The following is a 20890-nucleotide window of genomic DNA, read 5'->3' on the forward strand; positions in this document are numbered from 1 at the left end:
CATACGAGAGAATTCGACTATCCCACGCTGCACAGGTGGTCCAAGGATTAGAGGTTCTCTTTGGAGCGATTCATTTGGCCACGAGCGTTGGTTGGTCGGTCGGTTGGATTATCGTCGTTCGACTGTTTGCTCTAATCTTTTCAAAGATACACTTCCTCCGGCTCGAATACACTCCCAATACACAACCACGATTACACGCGATTGTTTTATTTTGCCGACTAGCGACAGGTATATTATTGGACTTTGATCGATAAATACTCTCTTTCTCTCTCGATACGATCTAGATATATTTCTAGATATACATACATATATATCTTCATTTTCTTCGCGATACAAGTCGTGTACAGTCGATAGAAATTCGGGTGAAAGCTGTGTTGGGTTTGACTACTTATCGAAGGATGATATCACGCCGATTCAGAGATCGATATCTTTTCCCATAGAGAGAGAAAGAGTGTATTGTACAACAACGTAGAGGTTGAGACGTGTTGCGAGCCACTGACACATTCGACTCGCTATCATATCTCGTTCATTAGTTGCTATTAGCATACGTGTCATAGCAAGTTGCGGTTACGACTGCCGCGATACAATTTATCTTCACGGTCCAGATTCTTCTCTGGGGAATTTTATCATTACCGTAGCAACTTATTGAACGTCTCTCTACCTTTTTGAGTATATAAATTTTATTTCAAAATCGACGAAAATCATTCTTATGATATTATATATATATATAGATTTTGTCTGAGGAGAGAAGTTAGAATCGAACAACTGGTTAAAGCGAAGATCTTTGCATGTGCGCGAGAAAAAATTTAAAGGTTGGTTTTTCGATATGGTATTCGATATCGAATCTTTTCGTGCAAACAATAGAGGAAAATTAGTACAAAGTCGGCGATCGAGTTACACAAGAATTCTTTTTTTCGACTAATCTAATATGACACACGCGTGAATGACGTAACACGACGACAGGTGTTATCAATCATCCGGTTGAGCGTCATTCGATGAATGGATGGAGTACTTATGTCACCTTCATCATGTATGAGCCGAAAATGATATGATGGCAAAGGGTGGCCGAAAAGGTGGAATCAGATAACGCGAGCGTGTCGTCATCTCGAGTCGATTTCGAAGTGAAAAACGATTTCGACTGATTGCCCAGTAAACATTTGAACGCTATGCATGCCGTCCTCGTATCTTTTCTATTAGACACACCTGATTCCAAATGTGCCTCCAGTTCTAATAGACCTAACGGAGTACAGATCTTTCGATTGTTACCTGCTCGGATACGTCGTCTGCTAACATGATATTCGAGAGGAATCGTGAGTACCTTGTTTTCATTCTGATGTTTGACAAGTATCTTTTTCTTTTTCTTTTTCTCTTTTTTGAAAATATTAGATATACGACATTCTACTATTTTCCTTTTCCATATTAAAAAGATTAAATTTATCTTGTTAGATCAACAATTTTTAATTAACATCGCAGAGATGATATTACACGATGGTATTTTATTTTTAATCTTTCTCCGAGAAATATAAAATTATATTATTCTACACTATACTCTTTCGCGTTGAAATAAAATATATATATTTTTTTACAATTTGCTGTATCCTTAAAAAAAAAAATACTCGATGAGAAATCGACTCTTCGACTCGATCACGAGCGCTATTTCGTTTCAAACGAAAGTGTGATTTCGAACGTCGGACTGTAAAATGAAGTGAAGAGAGAGAGAAAGAGGAGAAAGAACGAAATGAAGAAGAGAATCGTGAAAAGGGGAGAAGGAGAGTGATAGAAAGAACTGTAATTTGTGTCGTTTCTTGTTCGGCGAACTTTAACCAAGTGGCCATTTGCCTTATCGACTCTCACCCTCTATTTCGTTCCTCCTTCTCGCCTTGCTCGCTTTTTCTTTTTTTCTTTTCCTTTTTTTTTTCTCGGTTCTCCTTCTCCGCTCGACTCGACGCGTCCTTGCCCAGGAAGAGAACAGGCCGCGACACGCAATCTCTAAAAGCTACGTAACTCGCATGCTTCCACTGCGTTTCCACGTGGAAAAAAGGAAAAAAAAAATAACTCCATCATGGGCATCTTGATAATAGGAGGAAGAATTATGCCGATAATCGCCGCGGTAGATGATCGCTGATTAAGGTGCCCACCTTAGATGCCCTACATTCTTTTCAACCGGTCATTCGCGGTCCGCTTTCCAACTTAATTCCTGGTGGTATCGCATTCCACCACCCCTTTCAACACGATCGAGACTTTTTTATTCCTACGCTTTGTTTCGTTTCGATGATGTCGGAACGTGTATACGCAGAAACATTGCTCTTCTCGGTTGAAACATTTAATATTTTGCGACAGTGAACAGTATTTTTATTATTTTTTCTCTCTCTCTCTTTCTCTCTTTAGGAAAAATAAATTTGATCCGATTTCTGACTTTTTTTAACTTAAAAATTGAAGCGAACGAAATTTATAAAATGTATTTTCAAAAATAAGAGGATATCGAGAAATTGTTTTAATCGAGAAAGACAGAGTGGGAGGGGAATAATTAATAATTTCGTGGAATATGATTGAAGTCTTTCTTCTTCTTTTTTTATTTTTTATTAATCGCTGGCGATGATTCTCGCAATCGCGCAATTTATAATCAGATGTGGCGAATGTCATAAATCAGGCATCTTTCCATCGATACGTGTATAATAATTTTTGATTGTCTGCGTTATCGTAGCATCAAACGTTTATTTCGGGCCTGACAAGACAGATCTTGATAGAAAGGCACGTCTGTGCGATAAGATTATCTTTTCGTGATCGATTTAAAAACTAAAAAGGATCGAATTGTATTCGCTAATTGTAGCCAACGTGTATTTTTTGTCGATTATTAAATGGGATTTTATTGGCGGCAGTCTGAAATAGTAATGAACGTTATCGAGATAACGAATTAAAACCAAATCATTTCCGTGTTACGCGAAATTAAATTTGACAAAGAAAATTTCATTATCTGATTTATTGCAGTTATCTTAGTGATAATAATTGTGCAACGAAAAATCAATAAATCTTACTTGATCTTTAATGCTTTTGACCGTATTATCAATTTCGTTAAATTTTTCTATCTATCTTAATTAAAAGAAAAAGAAAAATTTTGTCCTTTTTTTTATAAATCTCTTACTTTTCGAATCTAATTTAAACTCAACAAATTACTATTTAACGCTTCGTTATCCAAATTTTTCTTGTCAAAAGATCAATTCTTAGTTCGTATTATTTATATCTTCATGAAGAAATTCAGAAAGATAATATTCAGAAACGAAATCCACCCAAAATATTTCTATCTCGCGCCAATGGATGGCCTCTTAATTAATTTATCAAGCGTAAAAAAAAAAAAAAAAAGAAAGAAAAAAGAAAAATTTCAAAAAATCTTCCACGATGGTCGCGGAAGTTGCTGGAAATCAAACGAGTCAAAGCTTAAAGGCGTCGGTAGATACGTGGCAGGGGTGTCGCGGGGTTGGTGTCGGTGGAGAAAAATGAGTGAAATCCATTAGAGGGGAGATTCCATGGGCGCGAGCTGCGCCGATCCACGCTCACACGTCTCGGCCTCGTGTCTGCGCGCTCATACGTGTGAATTCTAAGTCGGGACCCGGGCTTACGTACACACGGTTGACGGGCATGGAACTTTGTCACTGTAGTTTTCCCGTAGCGAGTGCAGCGTCACGTGCATCGCTAATGCGTTTTTCGACTTCGAGCAATCGGGAGAAACGAACGACGGTTCGGCTACGCGGAGGATCGAGGCTTCCCCCCCTCCTGCCGTTCCTGTTGTTCGCAGAAGAGCGGAAGAGGACGAGGGCACGATGGGTGGGCGGTGTTTCGTGCATAGGCTCGCGCCTCGCGTCGTTTTATCTATGTTTGTTTAAGGAGAAAGAAGCTCGTAAAAGAATATATACGCGGCCGAATATATGACGCGTGTGTAACGGTGTGGAAAGGCTTTCGATGGAAATGATCGTAAAAACGATGATCGGTCTTCAATTGCGCGATAATGGTACGCAGGATCGTTTACACTAGTCCTAAAAGTATACATAGTAAAGTTTTGGAACGTGACACGGGTCTGAATGGTGACGTTCATATTTTGTTTATCGTAAATGTCAGGTTCGGGGGAAATTAGTTAGGCATTCGTTAGTACCACGGGGATACTGATAGTGGTTTAATTGTTTACCCAAGCCTCGAAATTTCTTTTCGATTTTCTGATCTTGACTGAAACTTGCTATGAATTACGACTGTTTTCTAATCGATAAGGCACGTTAATAATTCGTACAAATCCGGCTCAATCTCTTAATTTGTACGCGAAAGGATTATTCAAATATCGGGTGGAATATGGATCTGAATCTAAATATAAATCCTTCTTTTCCTTCGATTCCGTTCCACTCCATTCCATTCCCTCTGTAATTATAAAGAGAAAACTTATTTATCGACGAATAATTTTACGTATATATTATATTCAGATATCGATATACGTCCTCGAGAATCTGGGACGTGGAATCGTGAACGAGACATATGCGTCGATTGGGTTATGGAACAATCGGGAACGATTACACCCCGACGCAAAGACAATCGGATCAACGAGGTCCGGTCGGTTCCGTTGCACTTGCAACAAGCGATATCGCGTACAAGTACGCTCTTAGGGAACCTTAGTAGTAGGAATATTATTATTCGGCGGGCCGCGTGCTCGGCCAATCGTATCATTGTCTATGCTCTAGCCAATAGTAATAATTCTTCTCTTTCTCTCCGTGTCTCTCTGTTTGGACATGTGGTGCGTGCTTCTAACGAGATGATATGGTCGAATCAGGACTTCCTGAACCACCATCATATCCCTTTTCTCCCCCTCCCTCCCTCTTCGACCCTCTTCCACTCGAGTCTCTCGCAGCTTTTCTTTCTTTCTTTCTTTCTTTCTTTCTTTTTTTTTTCAAAGAGCCCGATCGGATCGAGTCGTTTTGTTCCGGTAATGCGACGATTGTTGGCGCGAGCCTTGAAACAAAAACTCGGCCGAGCCATCTGTCGAGGTGGACGAGTAGTGACTGTGCGCGGGACAGAGATGGTGGTGGCCGGTGGGAGCGAGGGTGGGAGAGAGACGGGGCGAGGGCGAAAAAAACACCGACCGACGGGAGGGAAGAGAATGGAAGAAAAGAGCATCCGCGAATGCGGCCGAGGGGATTGTTTTCTAGTGGCTCGTCGTTTAACCCCTCCAATTCTTCTCCTCGCGACGAGAGTTATTCCCCCCTCCCCCTCCTCCCCCCCGTCTCGACAGGGTCGTCGATAATATTTCTCAACTTTGTCTGTCAATTATCCAATATCTTTTGAGGAAAACGAGAGTTCCTTTCTCTCTAGATTTTTAGAAGATTTTTATCGATTTCCAAATTTCCAACACGTATAACACGTGCCTATATCTTTCTTTAAAATATGTAAGTGACGTTGTCTATTCGAATATTTTGAATCGATCTTCAATTATTCGTTGTTTGAGCAGTTGGATGCGTTGGAAAAAAATGTGGAGACAGTTTTTAATGGAGATTACATACCGGTGATCTTTAGGAGATCGGGAGGGGCCAAAATTTTCGGGACACCCAGTAGGTGGTCGATCCACCAAGCCAACACGCACCCCGCATAACGCGTGAATACGGTGCGGTATGGAGCGGGGCCGTGCGGATTCTAGCAATTACATACCCTCAAGTGCCCTCAGAGACGGGTCCCCATTAGGATGAGAGCGGAGGGATGTTTTAACGCGGCTTAGCTCGATTTTTCGAAATCGCGAGTAATATCACCGATCGTCGCGCCATTACTCTGAATTTCGTCGCACAATTTTACACGGCCCTCGTCGTCTCGCAATACACGCGCCCCCCCAGCTTGCAATTAACATTTATTAGAGCAGACGAATTAGCGGCGACGATAAAAAATTGCGCACGTGTGCGTGTGAACAACGTTGAGATCGTTTTCAAGATCCAGAGAAGAGTCTTTTTCTCTCTTCTTCTTGAATGCTGTACGCGATTCAGGTCAGTGCTAAGAAATAGACACCTCTTCGCGTAGATGTCGGGTTGTCGGTATCGGGTGGCGATAAAAACGGCGAACCTGGTCTCTGAGTGCTTCGCTGTGTAAGCCATTTTCGCCGAGCTGTGGGTATCGGGCATTGGCATCGTTATATCCAGGTACACGTTCACGATACTCCTTATATATTATATATATATATATATACAGCGTATACACACAGATATTACACGAGCACGGTTGGAAACGATTAATCGTCCACGTCGAGACGTCATTGCCATCTTTGGTCGCTTAATCGGAAGTCTCCTTGAGTCCCGGGGGAGTACGTGGCGTCGACGTAATCGAACTTCGGTATCGCCGCCTCTCTGACCAACAGTCAAAACTTTGCCCTCTGAAAAGAAAGTTACGAGGGAGAACCCGATGAAACTCCGGGACCACGGCTCCGCTTCGTCGATCGCCGCTTGAATTTCTGAGACAGAAATTCTCTACGTCGGCGTCGTCCAATCATCGTCCTCCGAGCGATGAATGGTTAATGATTGGGAAGGGGGAAGGGGGAAGGTTGAAAGTCATCTCTTCTATTATAAGGGAGAGGATTGGTAGTTTCTAGGTAAAGAGGGAAGCGGTATTTATGGATTTTCGGGGGAGGGAAGGAAGGAAGGACGGTGTGTGCCCGTTTGGCTGGGCGAAAAAAAAAATGATCACGGTCAATTGACGGGATCGCGCACGGTTGAAAATCGTCATTCACGCGGTGCCCATGACACTTCAATAATCAATTTTTTAACGCCTGTGCCGCGTGTACTGATCGGGCCACGGTCGACAAGAGTCATCTGAATGACAGAGACTTGATCAAAGGGGCAGGCAAGCCGTTTGATGTCTGACGCACGCGGGTAACCATTTCAAACCGTCCACCCACTACTGACTGAATTCAAATTCAACGATCGAAGTTAAATTTGCACGGGGCACCATCCACCCGGTCGACTATACACCCTTTAACAGATATTTTTTCCATCGGCTCGTTACGACACCTCGTTGCCGTTTTTTCCCGTCGATTCTCGACGACGTCGAAAGAAACAAAAAAAATTCGCTCGGTTAGTCGTTCACGAAAAACGAGCCCCCCCTAAAACTAGTCGCACCACTTGCTGCTTCAGTTGCTGCAACATTGACGACGCGGAGATCTTTTTTAATAAAAAAGTTTATCCCGGGAACCTCTGCCTATCCTCTCCCGTGTCGGGGGTCTCGCGAACCCTCGCGCCGCCGCCTTCGAATATTCGTATTTGATGAACGCTCGTTTCGAATCTGCCCGATGAAATTGAATCTTCCCGTGCTTCCGGCGTGGGTGGCGAATTTTTTATTCGCAGCAGTTCGATTCGCATCAGTTATTTATCGCGCCGGTTGTCGTTCGAGCGGGTTCGAGCGAGCTTGGTCGCGATGAAAATCGAATTAGAAGGAAGGAAGGTCGGGAAGGAAGAGGCGAGACTTCTTCCCTCCGGTGAACAATTACGGATGAGTTATAGATCCCCTGTTATTGGCTTACGAATCATCCGTGTAAAGAGGAAGCGATTTCTCACGCCTCGAGCCGAATTGGTCCCGATTGTGCCGCAACTTTTTTAATCGAAAATTTTTCGGAAAAGGTCGACGACGGGTTAACCGCAGACAATGGTCGACGAGTAGCTGTTGTTGCGAGATGTACGAATCTTCGAGAGAGAGGAAGAGAGAGAAAGGAAAGGAAGAAAGAAAGAGGGAAAGAAAGAAAAAAAGCGGAGAGAAACCCTCTTGAAGATTTTTTTTCTTTTTTTTTTTTGCTTTTCACGGCTTTGTGCTCGAGGAAAATTTGAAAAGGGTGACTTGACTTCTCGACTTCCGTGTTGTGAGTATCCCATACTGTTTTCCGCAAATTTTACACGATGCTCTCCTTGTTCGTGGATCCTTGTTTTCGAAATTTGATCTTTACATTTTGGAAATCAATCCTTTAAACCACTGATAGATCGATGAACAATTGGTTAATTGGAAGATGTTAAATGGAAATAAATTTTAAATTAATCACGATCGAAAAAGAAGCTAGCACTTTATCCATTTATAATTTGCGCATCCTTTCTTTATGAAACTTCAATCACATCCTCGATCAGTAGAGCACGCCTCGCCCCCGATCGACAAGTTTCACGGCTTTCGCCAACCCCTCTCCACCCTATAAAAAAATGTTCACAGTACAAAACGGGTGCAGGTTAACTTGCGATCCTCGCAAAGGGGTGGAAAAACATCTTACTCGTTTCTCGCCCTTTCATCGACCTTCACCTCACGCGGGAACGTCGTGAAAGGGTGGATCCGTGACGGGGAGAGATCTGCCCGTTTGAAACTGTCGCTGTCCATCGATTACTCTTCCACAATTGCGGATATTTCGATAGAGAAACGCCGTTAGATCGAAGATATTCGATTCCCAGATGGCTGTTACCCCCTCTTCAGAGTTACCCTTACCCCCCTTTTATTTCTCTTGTCCCGATAGTACATATATATATGTATATGTATGTGTGTGTGTATGTGTGTATACGCCGTGGAGCTCTCTCCGCGCGTTTCGACGTCTCTCTCCATCCGTCTCCCTTTTCTTTTTCTCTTTTCTCTGAATAGAATCACGGCACCGTGAATAGAGCCGGAGGCAGTCTATTCGCACGTGATGGAACGACGACTGCCTCGAGATATCTCGACTCTTATCTTATGCGAATGCGACTGGATAGGATATTGCCGATTGTCCTGATAACGGAACAGTTCCAAATTCTCTTTCATATTTTCCATATAAAAAAAAAAAAGAGAGAGAGAAAGAAAAAAAGGAAAAAGAAGTAAAAACAAGTCAAAGAGACAAGTCGAAGACAATCGATCGATATTATCCATCGTTCGTTGTTTCTTTTTTTAATAACATGTTATCATCGAAACGAAGGAAGAAGGTGATTACGCTTAACGCTTCCACGGATTATCGAGATTCGCTCGCGTTATCATTGAACGAAAAAGTGAATCAAAAAATTTTTTTCGGCAGATAACAGCAGAAGATACGTTTGTTTTTTGCGCGACCGATTCAACGGCAACAACAATCGGATCCGATAAGCAATAATGGTATTCAAGGTAAATAATCGATAACCATCGATCGAAAGTCCTTGATTGCGAGGTATTCGCGCGTCGATTCTTCTCTCTCACGAGAATAGAGGGGGAATGGTTGACGATCGTCCGGTGTCCGTGTTCGTCAAATGGCAACCGACGCGGCTTGGCTTTCACGTAGCTTTCCATTCGTGGCAGCCGACGATTCCTGTAAAACGGGGGTGTAAACGGTCAGATCGTATCTATCCCGAGGAGACTGGCCACCCTCCTGTATAAGTAACTGGTCTCTCCGTTTTTTCCCCACTTTCCCCTCGGTGGAAAAGCCGAAAGATTTAAACTTCGCTTTATCTCGCGCGCGCGCCACGATCCACTTCCATTCCACGGGCTGGAAAACGATTCGTAAGAGATGCGTGAAGGGAGAGCGGAGGAAGGACGACGGACGGTCAGCAGCCAGCATTGTTGCGAGCTTGTTTACGAGGCGGGCGTGAGATTCGAGAACGAAGATTCGATTCTTTCCGCTTCGATTTATAGATAGGAGAACTCTTATAGTGGATAAGCGCGAGAAAAAATTCAATCGAACTCGAATCTATTCGGAGCCGGATGGAATGGATATAGCTATTTGATGAATTATCTCGACGATCGAGATATCTCATAGATAAATGAGGAGGAAGAGGAGGAAGAGAGGTTCTATTTTTCCTTAATTACGATGTTGCGGGACATAGATTACGATGTTGGCTCGCGCTCAAAAACATCTGTTCCCCTTCCTTCCGACGAGTTCTACCCTTGCGCAGCTTGCTAAGGGTTGATATCCGCAGGGGTTTTGCCTTTCGATCTTCTCTCCTCTCCTCCGAGCGAGAAGAGCTCGTCGAGAATTCGTTGAGGACGCGCGCCTCGTTTAAACAGCCCCGAGCCCCGAAACCTATGCGAATCTAATTAGAGTCTAATCGTTCGTGATTACCATTGTGCCCCTCGGCGAAAAAGAAGGCGCTCTGCGCTTTTTGGGTATTTTGCATTGTTGCAAAATTATCTGAACGGAAAGAAAGACGGAAAAGAAAATTGAACGAATTTAAAAAATTAAAAACTCTATTCTATCGTATATAATATTTTTTTCTGTAAGAGAAGAAAAAAAGAAGAAGGAAAAAGAAAGAAAGAAAGAAAGAAAGTTCTTTTCTCGTAAAGCTCGCAATTTTCATAGAAAACGATCCGCGAGTGCGGAATCGGCGGAACGAAGGGTGCATAGAAATCAAAGGGTAGGGCGGGGGTGAAGAGGCAGAGGCGAGCCGCGGTACATATATACAAAATTAATGCCGGACATGAGATAAAATTAATTTAACGGCGGGTTACGCCTGTGAGCCAGCCTGAGGCTGTGTGCTGAAGGCCGGATCACAATGGCGAAATGGCCGGGCTGGTGGCCACTGCAAACTTCACCTACCACCACCTCGTCCACTCCGCTATCGTCGTCGCCACACCATCGCCGGTCCCGGGAACGCCATACCCGTACCCGTACCAAAACATAATTAGCCTGCATTGTTAATGCATCAATATTTGCACGCTGTCCTGCCTTCCCCTCCCCTCCCCCCGTCCCTCCACGCGCGCCGCGTTTTCCAATAAGCTTGCACTTTGTTGCGCCGATATTACGCGAATATCGGCTGTTGATTCCCTCCGCTATTGCTTTCCCTCCTGTCTCCTTCTCCCTCCCTCCCACCGCCCGATTGTACGGAATACGAATTGCACATTGTTCATCCCTCTCTCGATCGTGTTGCGCGATTCGCGCTTTACGGGACTCGGACGGGACTCGGCCACCTCGTTGTATTTCCACCTCATGATGTAAACTTGATGCACAAACCTTCCTAAATTAATCGGAGCTGGTCGACGAATCGTGCACCACGAAACGTTTAATTCGCCGGTTGAATTTTGACCGGGGCGGAAACTCTATTTGTCGATAACAATCGGCCGTCCGCCGGTAGTAATTTTGTTTCCCTTTTCGAGAGAAATTATGCGCGATTACACAATGTGTGCCGTTCGGTGTATTCATCGAATGCACTTTTTTGTAAATAATCATCGTATTTCGAATTAGGCGATTCTTTCTTTCTTTCTTCCTCTCTCTCTTTCTCTCTCCCTACACCCCGTCCGGATCGAAAGAGGAAGCGAGATCTCGGGATCGGAGGAAGGGGCTGAAAAGGAAAGGAGCGCGGACGCGAAGGAACGAGGGTGTTGCACGCGCACGAGAAAGCCCCTTCCCCTCCCCGACCGGATTTTCCCCGGTTGAGCCCGTGTTCCGGCCGCTCGCGTGCCACAATTCTATCGTCCACATCTGGATCTTCTCCTACGGTTGCCTCGCCGATCTTGACCCCGTAACCCGGATCTCCGCCGGGAGAACCTTCTGCCTAGAGCGAGCTTGCGATTACGTGCAACGCATTTTCAAACGTGGATTAATTTTAGATCGGCAATTAAATCTGACATTACTTCGCTTTGTTTCGTGACACAAAGTCGAAGAATGCAAGCGAGACCTTTCTCGCTCGCGTCCTAGAAATTAATAAAAATAATGTAAATAGTAAATAAAAGTAACAACAGTCTAGTTTACCTATTTATTAAACATATTCTTCGTATTTGAAACTTGGAAGGAATCGAATCGAATCGAGTCGACTGGAAGCACATAAAATCGTTGTCGGCCATCCTCGTTGAAAAATCGTTAAGTCGGTATAAAACGTGACGTCTCCGCGGGGAGAGGGGGCCAGAGACAAGCTGCAAAGCACGAAACAGGGAGGGCGTCGGCAGGAGGAGTTGGAAGGTAGAGGGTCTTCCGTTAGTTGATCGTCTTCCGGTGACTTCCGGTGGCCTCTAACGAGGGACAATGCTTCTGGTACACGGTGTGCACGCGGCGCACAACAATCGCGTCTCAAGTTCCTCGAGGCAGGAGGGCGGTGCTCCTGAGATTCATAGAGAGTTCTCTCTCTCTCTCTCTTTCTCGTCGTTCTCTTTCTTCCTCTCCCGACTACTTATGCCACATAACGTGGCTCTCAATGGCACATTAGAGGGCAGCGCGCGTTCGAAAGGCAGTGAAGGCGTGTGCGTACACAACGCGGAGAACCAACTCGACTCGAACACAAATTATAGACTCCCGTCACGACCGTTGAAGCGACTCCATACGACGCTGTGGATTCACCAATCGCTATTTCGGGCACTCACGGACATAGAGCGAGCTCGTTGCTAAGGGTACGCGCCATTCACGGACACGCACGTCTCTCGATCCTTTCTTTTTTCTTTTTTTTCTTTTTTTTTCCACCTTAGTTCCATCGCGCTCCAATTATTCCATCCCTCTGTCTTTCTCTCCGCTCTACCATCTCTCCGACCCGCCACCTTTCTCTCGATCCTTTGTCGAGCGACGCGCAAATCGCTTTGGGGTAGATCAAGAAGTCGACTGCGCGGACTCTCTGGCCGAGAACCACTCGAGCAACAGCCGATTGTTTGATCGAGCATCGAGCTTCTTTCTTATTTCATCCCCGAGGCTCCTCTCGGGGCCTCTTCGAGTTGGCTACTTCTTCTTTCACCGCGGCCACGACCGTTAACGGTCGACGAATTCGGCCGACAAACAGTCTCTTCGAGTCCACTCGTGCCGCGATCTCGGATCTCCAAACTGTCTATCTCGATTTATGCGATACACCCTTGTCGAAATCTCGTAATGAACCACTCGAGATAAATAAAAATACGAGATCGATCAAATACGAAATTATATATATTTTCTCTCTCTCTCGCAAATTGGACTTGGATTTTAAATATAAATTTCGGGAAATTCAGAAGATTCGATAAGATATTTTATGGCGTTGATCGCGTGGGATTGGTCGAGAGAGACTTGCCGCGTGGTGGTATCTTGTCGTGGCCGTTTTGACAGCGACAGGCGGTGACACGGCTGTAAAATTGCTTCTCCGATACAGCGAAAAGTTGTCGGTACGCCGAGCACACAGGAGACAATTTTCGGGGGTGTGAAAAATATTAATAACTCCGGTGTTGCAGTAAGGGACGAAGGGCTTCCGAGTAAGGGATGGCATAGAGTCGGAGGTTGGGTGAGGGGGTGGCCTGGGTCACAGAGGAGGGGGTGGCAAGTGTTTCTGTCAGTTTAATAGCTTCGCGCGCCTCCCTCCCCTCCTTCTGCTCTACGGACTCACCCCACATGCGCACACTTTGCCACCGACATTACGGCATCGTCACTCTACGTGTCAGAAGTTGCGCCAGTCCTAGAACCTCTGCTTAGATCTGATAACCCTTTGATACTCCCGTTATTTATTAGCCCCTTCGTCCGAACGCCATCATCGACAAAGACGGCGTACCACGTCCGACGTCCTTCCAATCGATCACCCTTCTCTTTCTCTCTCTTTCTCTTTCTCTCTCTCTGAAAGCACGTAGAAAGGAACAAATCGAGCACGCGGAATACCGGACAAATTTTCTCGATCATAGTTGAAACGATCTAGCAATCGATAGTTTTGAAAGGAAGCTTTTCTTTTTTTCTTAAGAAATGTCGATTAATTGAATCGTTGTAGAGAGTGTTACAATTATCTGTTTGCCAAGATATCGGCTGTTATGTTTTTCATTTTACATTTACAATTTATCATCGAAATTATTTTTAAATTTTTAAATTCTAGATAACGATATGATAGCATTTGAGGAAAGGCACGTTGTAATTAGAGTCAATATAATTAATAACGGTGTATCTATCTATATTCTTTTTTAGAGAATATTAGGTTCACACTTTTTTTTCTTAAAGAATTTATCGAATTGTAAAGAATGAATCTTGTTAATAAGTACTTCGCTACATTTTACACATCGTATTCATCGACATTTACCGCGTAAACCAATTTTAACTTCGCAAGTATCAGAATAATTTTCTCCACGAATTATCAAACTGAACTCTCGTTCTAAACTCATTTTCGGAGTTCGTCGCCGTAAACAAAAAGGGCGCAACAAATTCGCGAAATAAACGAAGGCGGTGATATCTACAGGGTGGCGGGGTGGGAGGGAGGATTTTTATGCCTGCGTGTAAATCAAGTCTCCCGGCCAAATATTGCGCGGACGAGGTTTGAAAGTGAACGAGCGAAGGGTATAGCCGGGGCATAGCCGCCCATAAAGAATGATATAACTGCACGCGACACATGTCTTCCCGTGGAGCGCGCAGTCATATCGCCTCTGCGGCCGTCTTTCTCGCCGATTTTCGCGGCAAAATGAAGATTTGTTTCGACATCTTTTTGCCCAACCTCCCTTCTCTCTCTCTCTCTCTCTCCCCTCTCATTCCGCCATTCATTTTCACGAGCGTTTCGCAACCCCGTCGTGACGTCGGGCCGCGCGGCTGATTTAAATCGTTGCAATTTGAACGGCTGGGAACGCTGATGGAAACGGCGAGCCGGGAGAATAACTGACATTGGACATTTTTACAGAAACGTCGGATCCGTGAAACGGAGTAACGGAATTTTCTTTCACGAGAGGCGCGGGGTAGTTTTCGTCGAGACGTTGGCGTTAACGAACGTTGGCAACGACCTTCGAAATAGATTCGGTTACGCGCGTTTTTCCGTTCATTTGGAAAAACTTATTCAAAACGCGAGGGAAAGAGTGAAAGAGAAGAGGAAGGAAGAGGAAGGAAAAGAAAGAAGAAAAAAAAAAAGGAGAAAAAACGGAGGAGAGACGAAATTCAGATGAAATGTCTGACTCCTTCGAAATCAATCTATCCGCGTTACCAGACCGCAAACGGTTATTGTGAAAACGATGATTGTAAAAGAAAAAGGGGGAGGGGAAAAAAAAAAGAAAAAATCTAGACGGCCTCGTGACAGCTACTTTACGAAGGAAAAGGTGACCGAGCCTGTCCAATAAAGACTTCGATAGGTGTTCCACTGACCCTGACTCTGCGTGAGGTCCTCTACAAATTCCACGAGCACCGCCATTCTTCGATCGAGGGTATAGCGAGATGGAAAAAAATTTCTTCGCACGATGACATTTGACCCTTGGCCACCACCGAATCGAACATCGAACTTTACTAACGCTTCGTACACCGTTGAAAAATGTTGGAAAACCTTTAGAAAGTTAAAAAAAAAAAAAAAAAAAATTACGAAACGTCTCGTTTCAAGAAATACTTGTTATATTTCCTAAAAAAAAAGAAAAGAAAAAATTCAATAGTTTCATCTCGTTTCGAATCGTAATAAAAAAAAACTTCTTCTATCATTTCGCCTTATTCATTCGAATAAAAGTGGTAGAAAGAAAAGAATAAAGGGAAGGGGAGGGGAAAAGAAGAGAAAAATAAGAACATCGTTATCGTAGATTGAAGAGATTAATCGATAGAAACCTTATCCTATAAGAAACTATGAATCGTGCGAAGAAAGGCCAGTCGGTGTTTAATGTTGAGCGTGTTTCTTTCGTTATCAGAGTCACGTTTTCTGATTCTTCCCCACCCCCACCCAGAGGCGGCGGTCTCTCAGACTCGCTCAGACACAGCCGCAGCCTCGTTTCCTCTACCAACGTGTACACATACCACTTCTCTCGGTTCCACTCGAGCCTCTTGCTCGCTCTCTCGAGGGATGCTGTGGCGAGCTGGTGGGGATCTGAATGCGATAGGGGTTGCTCCGCCCGTGGGCCAACCAGAGGTCTCGATGGAAGCGGCTCCGCCACACCCCGTGGATCGTCCCTAGCTTCCCTCGGGAACCCTCGTTGTGCCATCCTCTTCTCAACAGATTTCGGATCCTCTAGTCTGCCAAGAGCCAGCTGACACGGAGCAGCGCTCTTCACTCGTTTCTTATTTCGCTCGTCGCGTCTTCTCTCCGTGCCAGCACGCCTTCCCGAACGCCGTTCATCCAGCTTACCCCCTGCGACCATCTCAACCCCCCGCCGCCCTAGCTCGCGCGCCTACATTCCTCCTCTGCCCTTTTGTAAAACACCACCCTGTAAAACAGCCGACCCGATCATGTGTATCGATCGGTCGATCGTGCACGAGATCCTACGAAAAATTCCCGTGATTTTTATCATCTCGAGCATTGGATTGTGTCATTGACGTTGTGTCATCGTGAGGCTCTTCAGTGACAGGCATGTGTGACGACAGACAGTGATCTCTTTTTCTTTTCTTTTCTTTTCTTTTTCCTTTTCTTTTGAACGTCGCTCCAACACCGATCTGGACGAAACGATCGGCGAGTAATGAACGGTCTCGATTTGTCCCGGCCCACGCTCGACTACAAGATGAACGGTAAGTTCTTTCGATAGTTTACGCATTATGTAATAAAGATAAGGGGATATACGGAGTGAATAATACGGATCTTTACTTTACTCCTTGCTGCGAATCGAAGGTGTGTCGCCTCGATTCAATATCGCGGAAAGCAAACGCGGAGTTTGGCTTGCGATTCCTTCATGAAGCGAAGGTGAAGTGGCTCGATAAAGCGAGACTGTTTACACCGTGAGATATAAACTACTCGCTTAAGAAAATTTGTATTCATTTTGCGCTTTTATTTTCGACGTTTTACGATTAGATAGAATCGCTCAATCTATCGATCATCGATTCGCCTCATTCGGAAAGATAACGGCGCGATACGATTGTGCTTGACGAGATATTATTCGATTTCCTTTTTTTTTTGCGGTCTGCTCCATTTTCTCTCCGACGAGATGTCAAGTTTTTTTTTTGTATTCGAACAAAGGACCGAAAGGAAAAAAAAAAAAAAGAAAGGTTATATCTATCGACAGGAGGAAACTGAACCGCAGACTGTCCGGAAGCTTGCCTGCAGAGATTCGTTCTAATTTGATTTCTCCATCATCTGGTAATTTTCAGACATCCGTAATTATTTTTATTACAAGAGACAACGATTCTTGATCCATTTAAAATTTGTCCCATTCACCGGTAATTTAATAATAACCTTTCCTCCTCAGTCGTCAGCTTCGTCGATGATAATAAGTTTGATCGGAGGGGGAAGCGTTGTTGATTAATTTTTCATTTGTTTTCGCTTAATACGATATAATACGCGCTAATGGGAGCGTGTTCCTTTTCCATCAGGATCCCGGTATCGCCAGGACATCCTGTGCGGTCACAGCAATGCGATCTACGCTCGTGCGAATACATTCCATGCGATGCAATCGCTCTTCCGAGCAACCCGTTGCTCTCTCGCCTGCCAATTTGCTTAATTATCTTTTTCCGGGATTCGTCGTCGAATATCTTCAACGACCGTTGGCTAGTTTCTTATTTTCGCGCGTACGACGCGCTCGTGGCACTCGAGAGTTTCGTCCACCACGGTTTTCGCCCCTCGTATACGTGATTCAACAGACATCGATCATCATCGGACGCGACAGTTTGTCAAACTTGTTTGCTGTAAAAGTAAATTTTTAACTCGTTGATCCGCTTCCACTTTTAATAATACGATATAATACGAACGAATGATTTCTAATTTTCTTCTCTCTCGAATTCGTTTATCGTTTTTTCAGAAAGATAAAGGTATTAAATAAGCTGGATCGAAAAAGATCTTGATATCGTCGGTATAATAATAGTTTCGCAAGCACCGCCGGTTAATATCGAGTTAATACCAAGTTTAATCGAAAAACAAAAACCTGTTCGACTATCGAAAAAAAAAAAAAGAAAGAAAAGGAAAAAAGAGGACAAGGAGAGGAAAGGGAAAAAAAAGTGAACCACGAACAGTCTTCCCACGAACAATTTTCGATTCTCTAAGCCGTGGCAAAGCGGCACTTTACTCTCTAATCGGGTTGGAAGCCTCTCGAGCCGCTATCATCGTGGATAATATCGTGTATGGCCGAACAAGTACTCTGTCAAGGGAAAAAGTGCTCGAGTACTCGTGTCCCACAGGAGTCAAAGACCCCTGGTGACGTCAAGAGTTTTCCAAATATTATTGTTGCATCGTATCGACTGGTAGCGCAAGAGACGTGTACGGCGACCCTCCTCCCTAAGTCCTGCACAGATCTCTTCTTTACGATCGTCCACGGAAACCGAAGGAATCCACGAAATCGTGTTTGCTCTATCGATCAGGCCGGATTTCGATTTACGTCGATCCACCGATCCATCCCTTATATCCCTCGAAAGCCTCTCGTATCTTTACGATTATTTCGCCTCGAGGTAAGCGAGAAAGATGTTATGGATTCTCCTCTATGATTCCGCTCTATAATTTTCCGCTTAGAAACAACACACGCGTCCCTGATATCTCCAAAGTATTAAAGCCCACCACTGAAATTTCGTGTCGATCGAGCCGGCGCGCAGGATCAGCATTTCCTTTTTCTCTCTTTTTTTACGACTCTGCTACGTAACGTAACGTAACGTAACGTACTTGGATTCCTTGATCCGATGTGTCGACGCTCTCGATCGGAACGGAATCGAAACTCTCGTAAAGCGGACGTAAACTCCTTAAACTTTAATCTCGATCGAACGAAATTTCTAAGCGGATCCCCGCCCGTGTGTAAATCGTTATCGCGAGCTTGATCCAAGCTGGACGAAGATAAATTTCATCCAGCACAATGAGATCGTAAATGCGCGACACCGTGCACCACCGAGATACGATGTGTCAAGGCCTGGGGTGTGTATTCCTTGTGAAGGAACATACACCTGCAACACCTTGTCGGCAATTCGCTTAGACGATGGATTCATCACAGCTTGTATACAAAACCCCTGTTTGCAGAGGATCGTCGCAGGTCCCTCCGTGTCATTCCTGTACACGCATACCGGTTCACAGTTTGTTTTCAGATAGTTCTCCATAGAACGGAGGTGGAGATATCTCTCGATTCGAAGATAAGTATCGGGTATCCATCCCTCTCGTATCCGGTCCCGGAGTTATACAAATAAATCCAGATTCGACGTATCCTCGCGTGGATAGGAGGGGATGGACTGGAATGGGGAATGAAGGAAGGAAGGAGGAGAGGAAGGTGTCGCGTGTGAAGATAAGAGGGAGATGATCGGTTGCTCGATGGATCGGTACTCGCTCCAAAAAGAGTGAGTGTCGCGATTCTATTAGATTAGGTTAGGTTTTTTTTCTCTCTTCTTTTTTTTTTTTTTTTTTTTACGTAACAACATCATCACGAGGCCGTTTCACGGTGTATCAAAAGTCGGGCCGGTAGGGGGAACAATGAAATTCCTGGCTTATCGCGTCAAACATCCTTGACTCTCGGGTGTCGCATCGTACACTCGAGACTCTCTGCGAGTGAGAAAACGAGCGACGGATAGAAGAGATAGCGCGTTGCTCGATCGCCACTTGTCCTTGTGTGTCTAGGATCTGTGTTCGGTTTGGCAAAGGGGACGGAGAAATTTACTGCTTCTCGGAATTATATTTCCTCTTCGTTTCTTACCTACTCTTTGATAATCGATTTTGCTGATATATATATATATATATATGGTTTACGATTTTCGTTCTTCTTCGTTATTAAATTTTTGTTAACTATTTTTTCTTTTTTTTTCTTTTTCTATCTTTCGATCGATATTTTGGAGGTTAAATTAAATTTATCATTCGATGGTGACTCGATGCGTTTAAAAAAAATTGTCGACCGTTTTTCTCAAGCCTATAAATCTCACTTTCAAATTTTATCTATCGAAACTCAACCGTTTGCGACCCTTAACAACGTGACCTCTACCACGAGCACCCACCCAGTGGTACAACTTCGGTCATCATCGTAAGAAAAAAGAGGAAAAGAGAATTTCCACGGAAATGATCACCATTTCAAAATCCCTTAATGAATCTTTTAAAGAAAAACTTCACCGACAAATCGAATTTATCGTACACGTGTATTCCAATCTATTTTTCTTTTCTCGGTAACGAATCGTCTCGTAAACGTAGGCGTTCCGACCTTTCGATTTCAACCGATATTCGACGGGAAAGTAACGTGGGTCGAGGATCGATTTCTCCGCACTTTTAATCTTCCTCCGCGATATTCGAACCTTTTTTTATTTCTTTTTTCTTTTTTCTACCCTTTGACCGAATGCACTTTTATTAAAAATAGGAAGTAGCGCGTTTCCATAATTCTCGTCGGGCATTGTTTCAGGAAGCAGCGACGAAGGCGAGTCGACGTCGGGCACGCCAGCCGGGGGAGGCACGGGGGGTAGCGGGGAGAACCAGGAAATGGAGGAGAACGGTACGATCCGTGGCGGAAGCAACAATTCCGCCAGCAATCTGGTGTACAGGGATCTGAAGACCCTTCACCCATCAAGCCACGACGTGTCCTCCCAGGATTACAATCCGCAATCGAGGCCGTACCAGCGTGGCTACTCGCCAGCCATGGACAAGCCGAGTTACGAGAAGGAGCAGCACAGACCGCCCTCGTCCAGGGACGAGGAGAAATCTTCCTCGTGGGAGTACGGGGAGAAAACCGAGAGAAAGGAGTATTCGAGATCGCGGGAAAGCTTGTACAGGAGCGAAGCGTATCGTGAGTGAAAGAATTTCCACTTTTTTTTTTCCTCCCTTCCCTCCCCTATCTTATTTCGTAATTTTTTTTTCTTCTAAAAACCGCGTTGAACAACTGTCGTGACAGGTAAAATTGACACTCGATCGCGTATAATATTAGAATACTGGGTCAATCGTTGCTCAATGTTACGAATTACGGGGTAAATTATCGGTGGCGAGGGGGGGAGAGGGGGACGTGGGAACGTTGGTTCGTTAATCGTTCAGACGTGTGGATTAGAATAATAGGTTATACACCGTTCTAACCTGGTATGAACGATTATCGATTGGATTTAATCTCGTAAATTGCGCCATTCGCTCTTCCTTCTTACCTCCTTTTCTTCTGCCTTTTTTTCTTTTTAGCGATTACCTTCGTTTATCGCGTTACAAAAAAAATTTCTGTCCGAGATGTGACG

At 44.5% G+C, this 20890-nt stretch overlaps 1 protein-coding gene across 5 annotated transcripts in view; it reads left to right on the forward strand.

Annotated features, from left to right (window-relative positions):
* Positions 1 to 20890, forward strand: part of LOC107998058 (MDS1 and EVI1 complex locus protein EVI1-B-like) — a 65167-nt gene that overhangs the window by 17052 nt on the left and 27225 nt on the right. For 2 of the 5 annotated variants that reach the window (XM_062072613.1, XM_062072615.1), the window contains exons 1-2: positions 14292 to 16303; positions 20080 to 20460. In XM_062072613.1, coding sequence (XP_061928597.1) covers positions 16255 to 16303; positions 20080 to 20460 — 430 coding nt within the window. In that variant the 5' untranslated portion in view covers positions 14292 to 16254. Of the gene's footprint in view, positions 1 to 14286; positions 16304 to 17090; positions 19037 to 20079; positions 20461 to 20890 lie in introns of those variants that run through there. The other 3 variants (XM_062072611.1, XM_062072614.1, XM_017057072.3) reach the window with 3 other exon arrangements.

This window comes from Apis cerana, linkage group LG3 (genome assembly GCF_029169275.1).
Source record: "Apis cerana isolate GH-2021 linkage group LG3, AcerK_1.0, whole genome shotgun sequence".
Lineage (NCBI taxonomy): Eukaryota > Metazoa > Arthropoda > Insecta > Hymenoptera > Apidae > Apis > Apis cerana.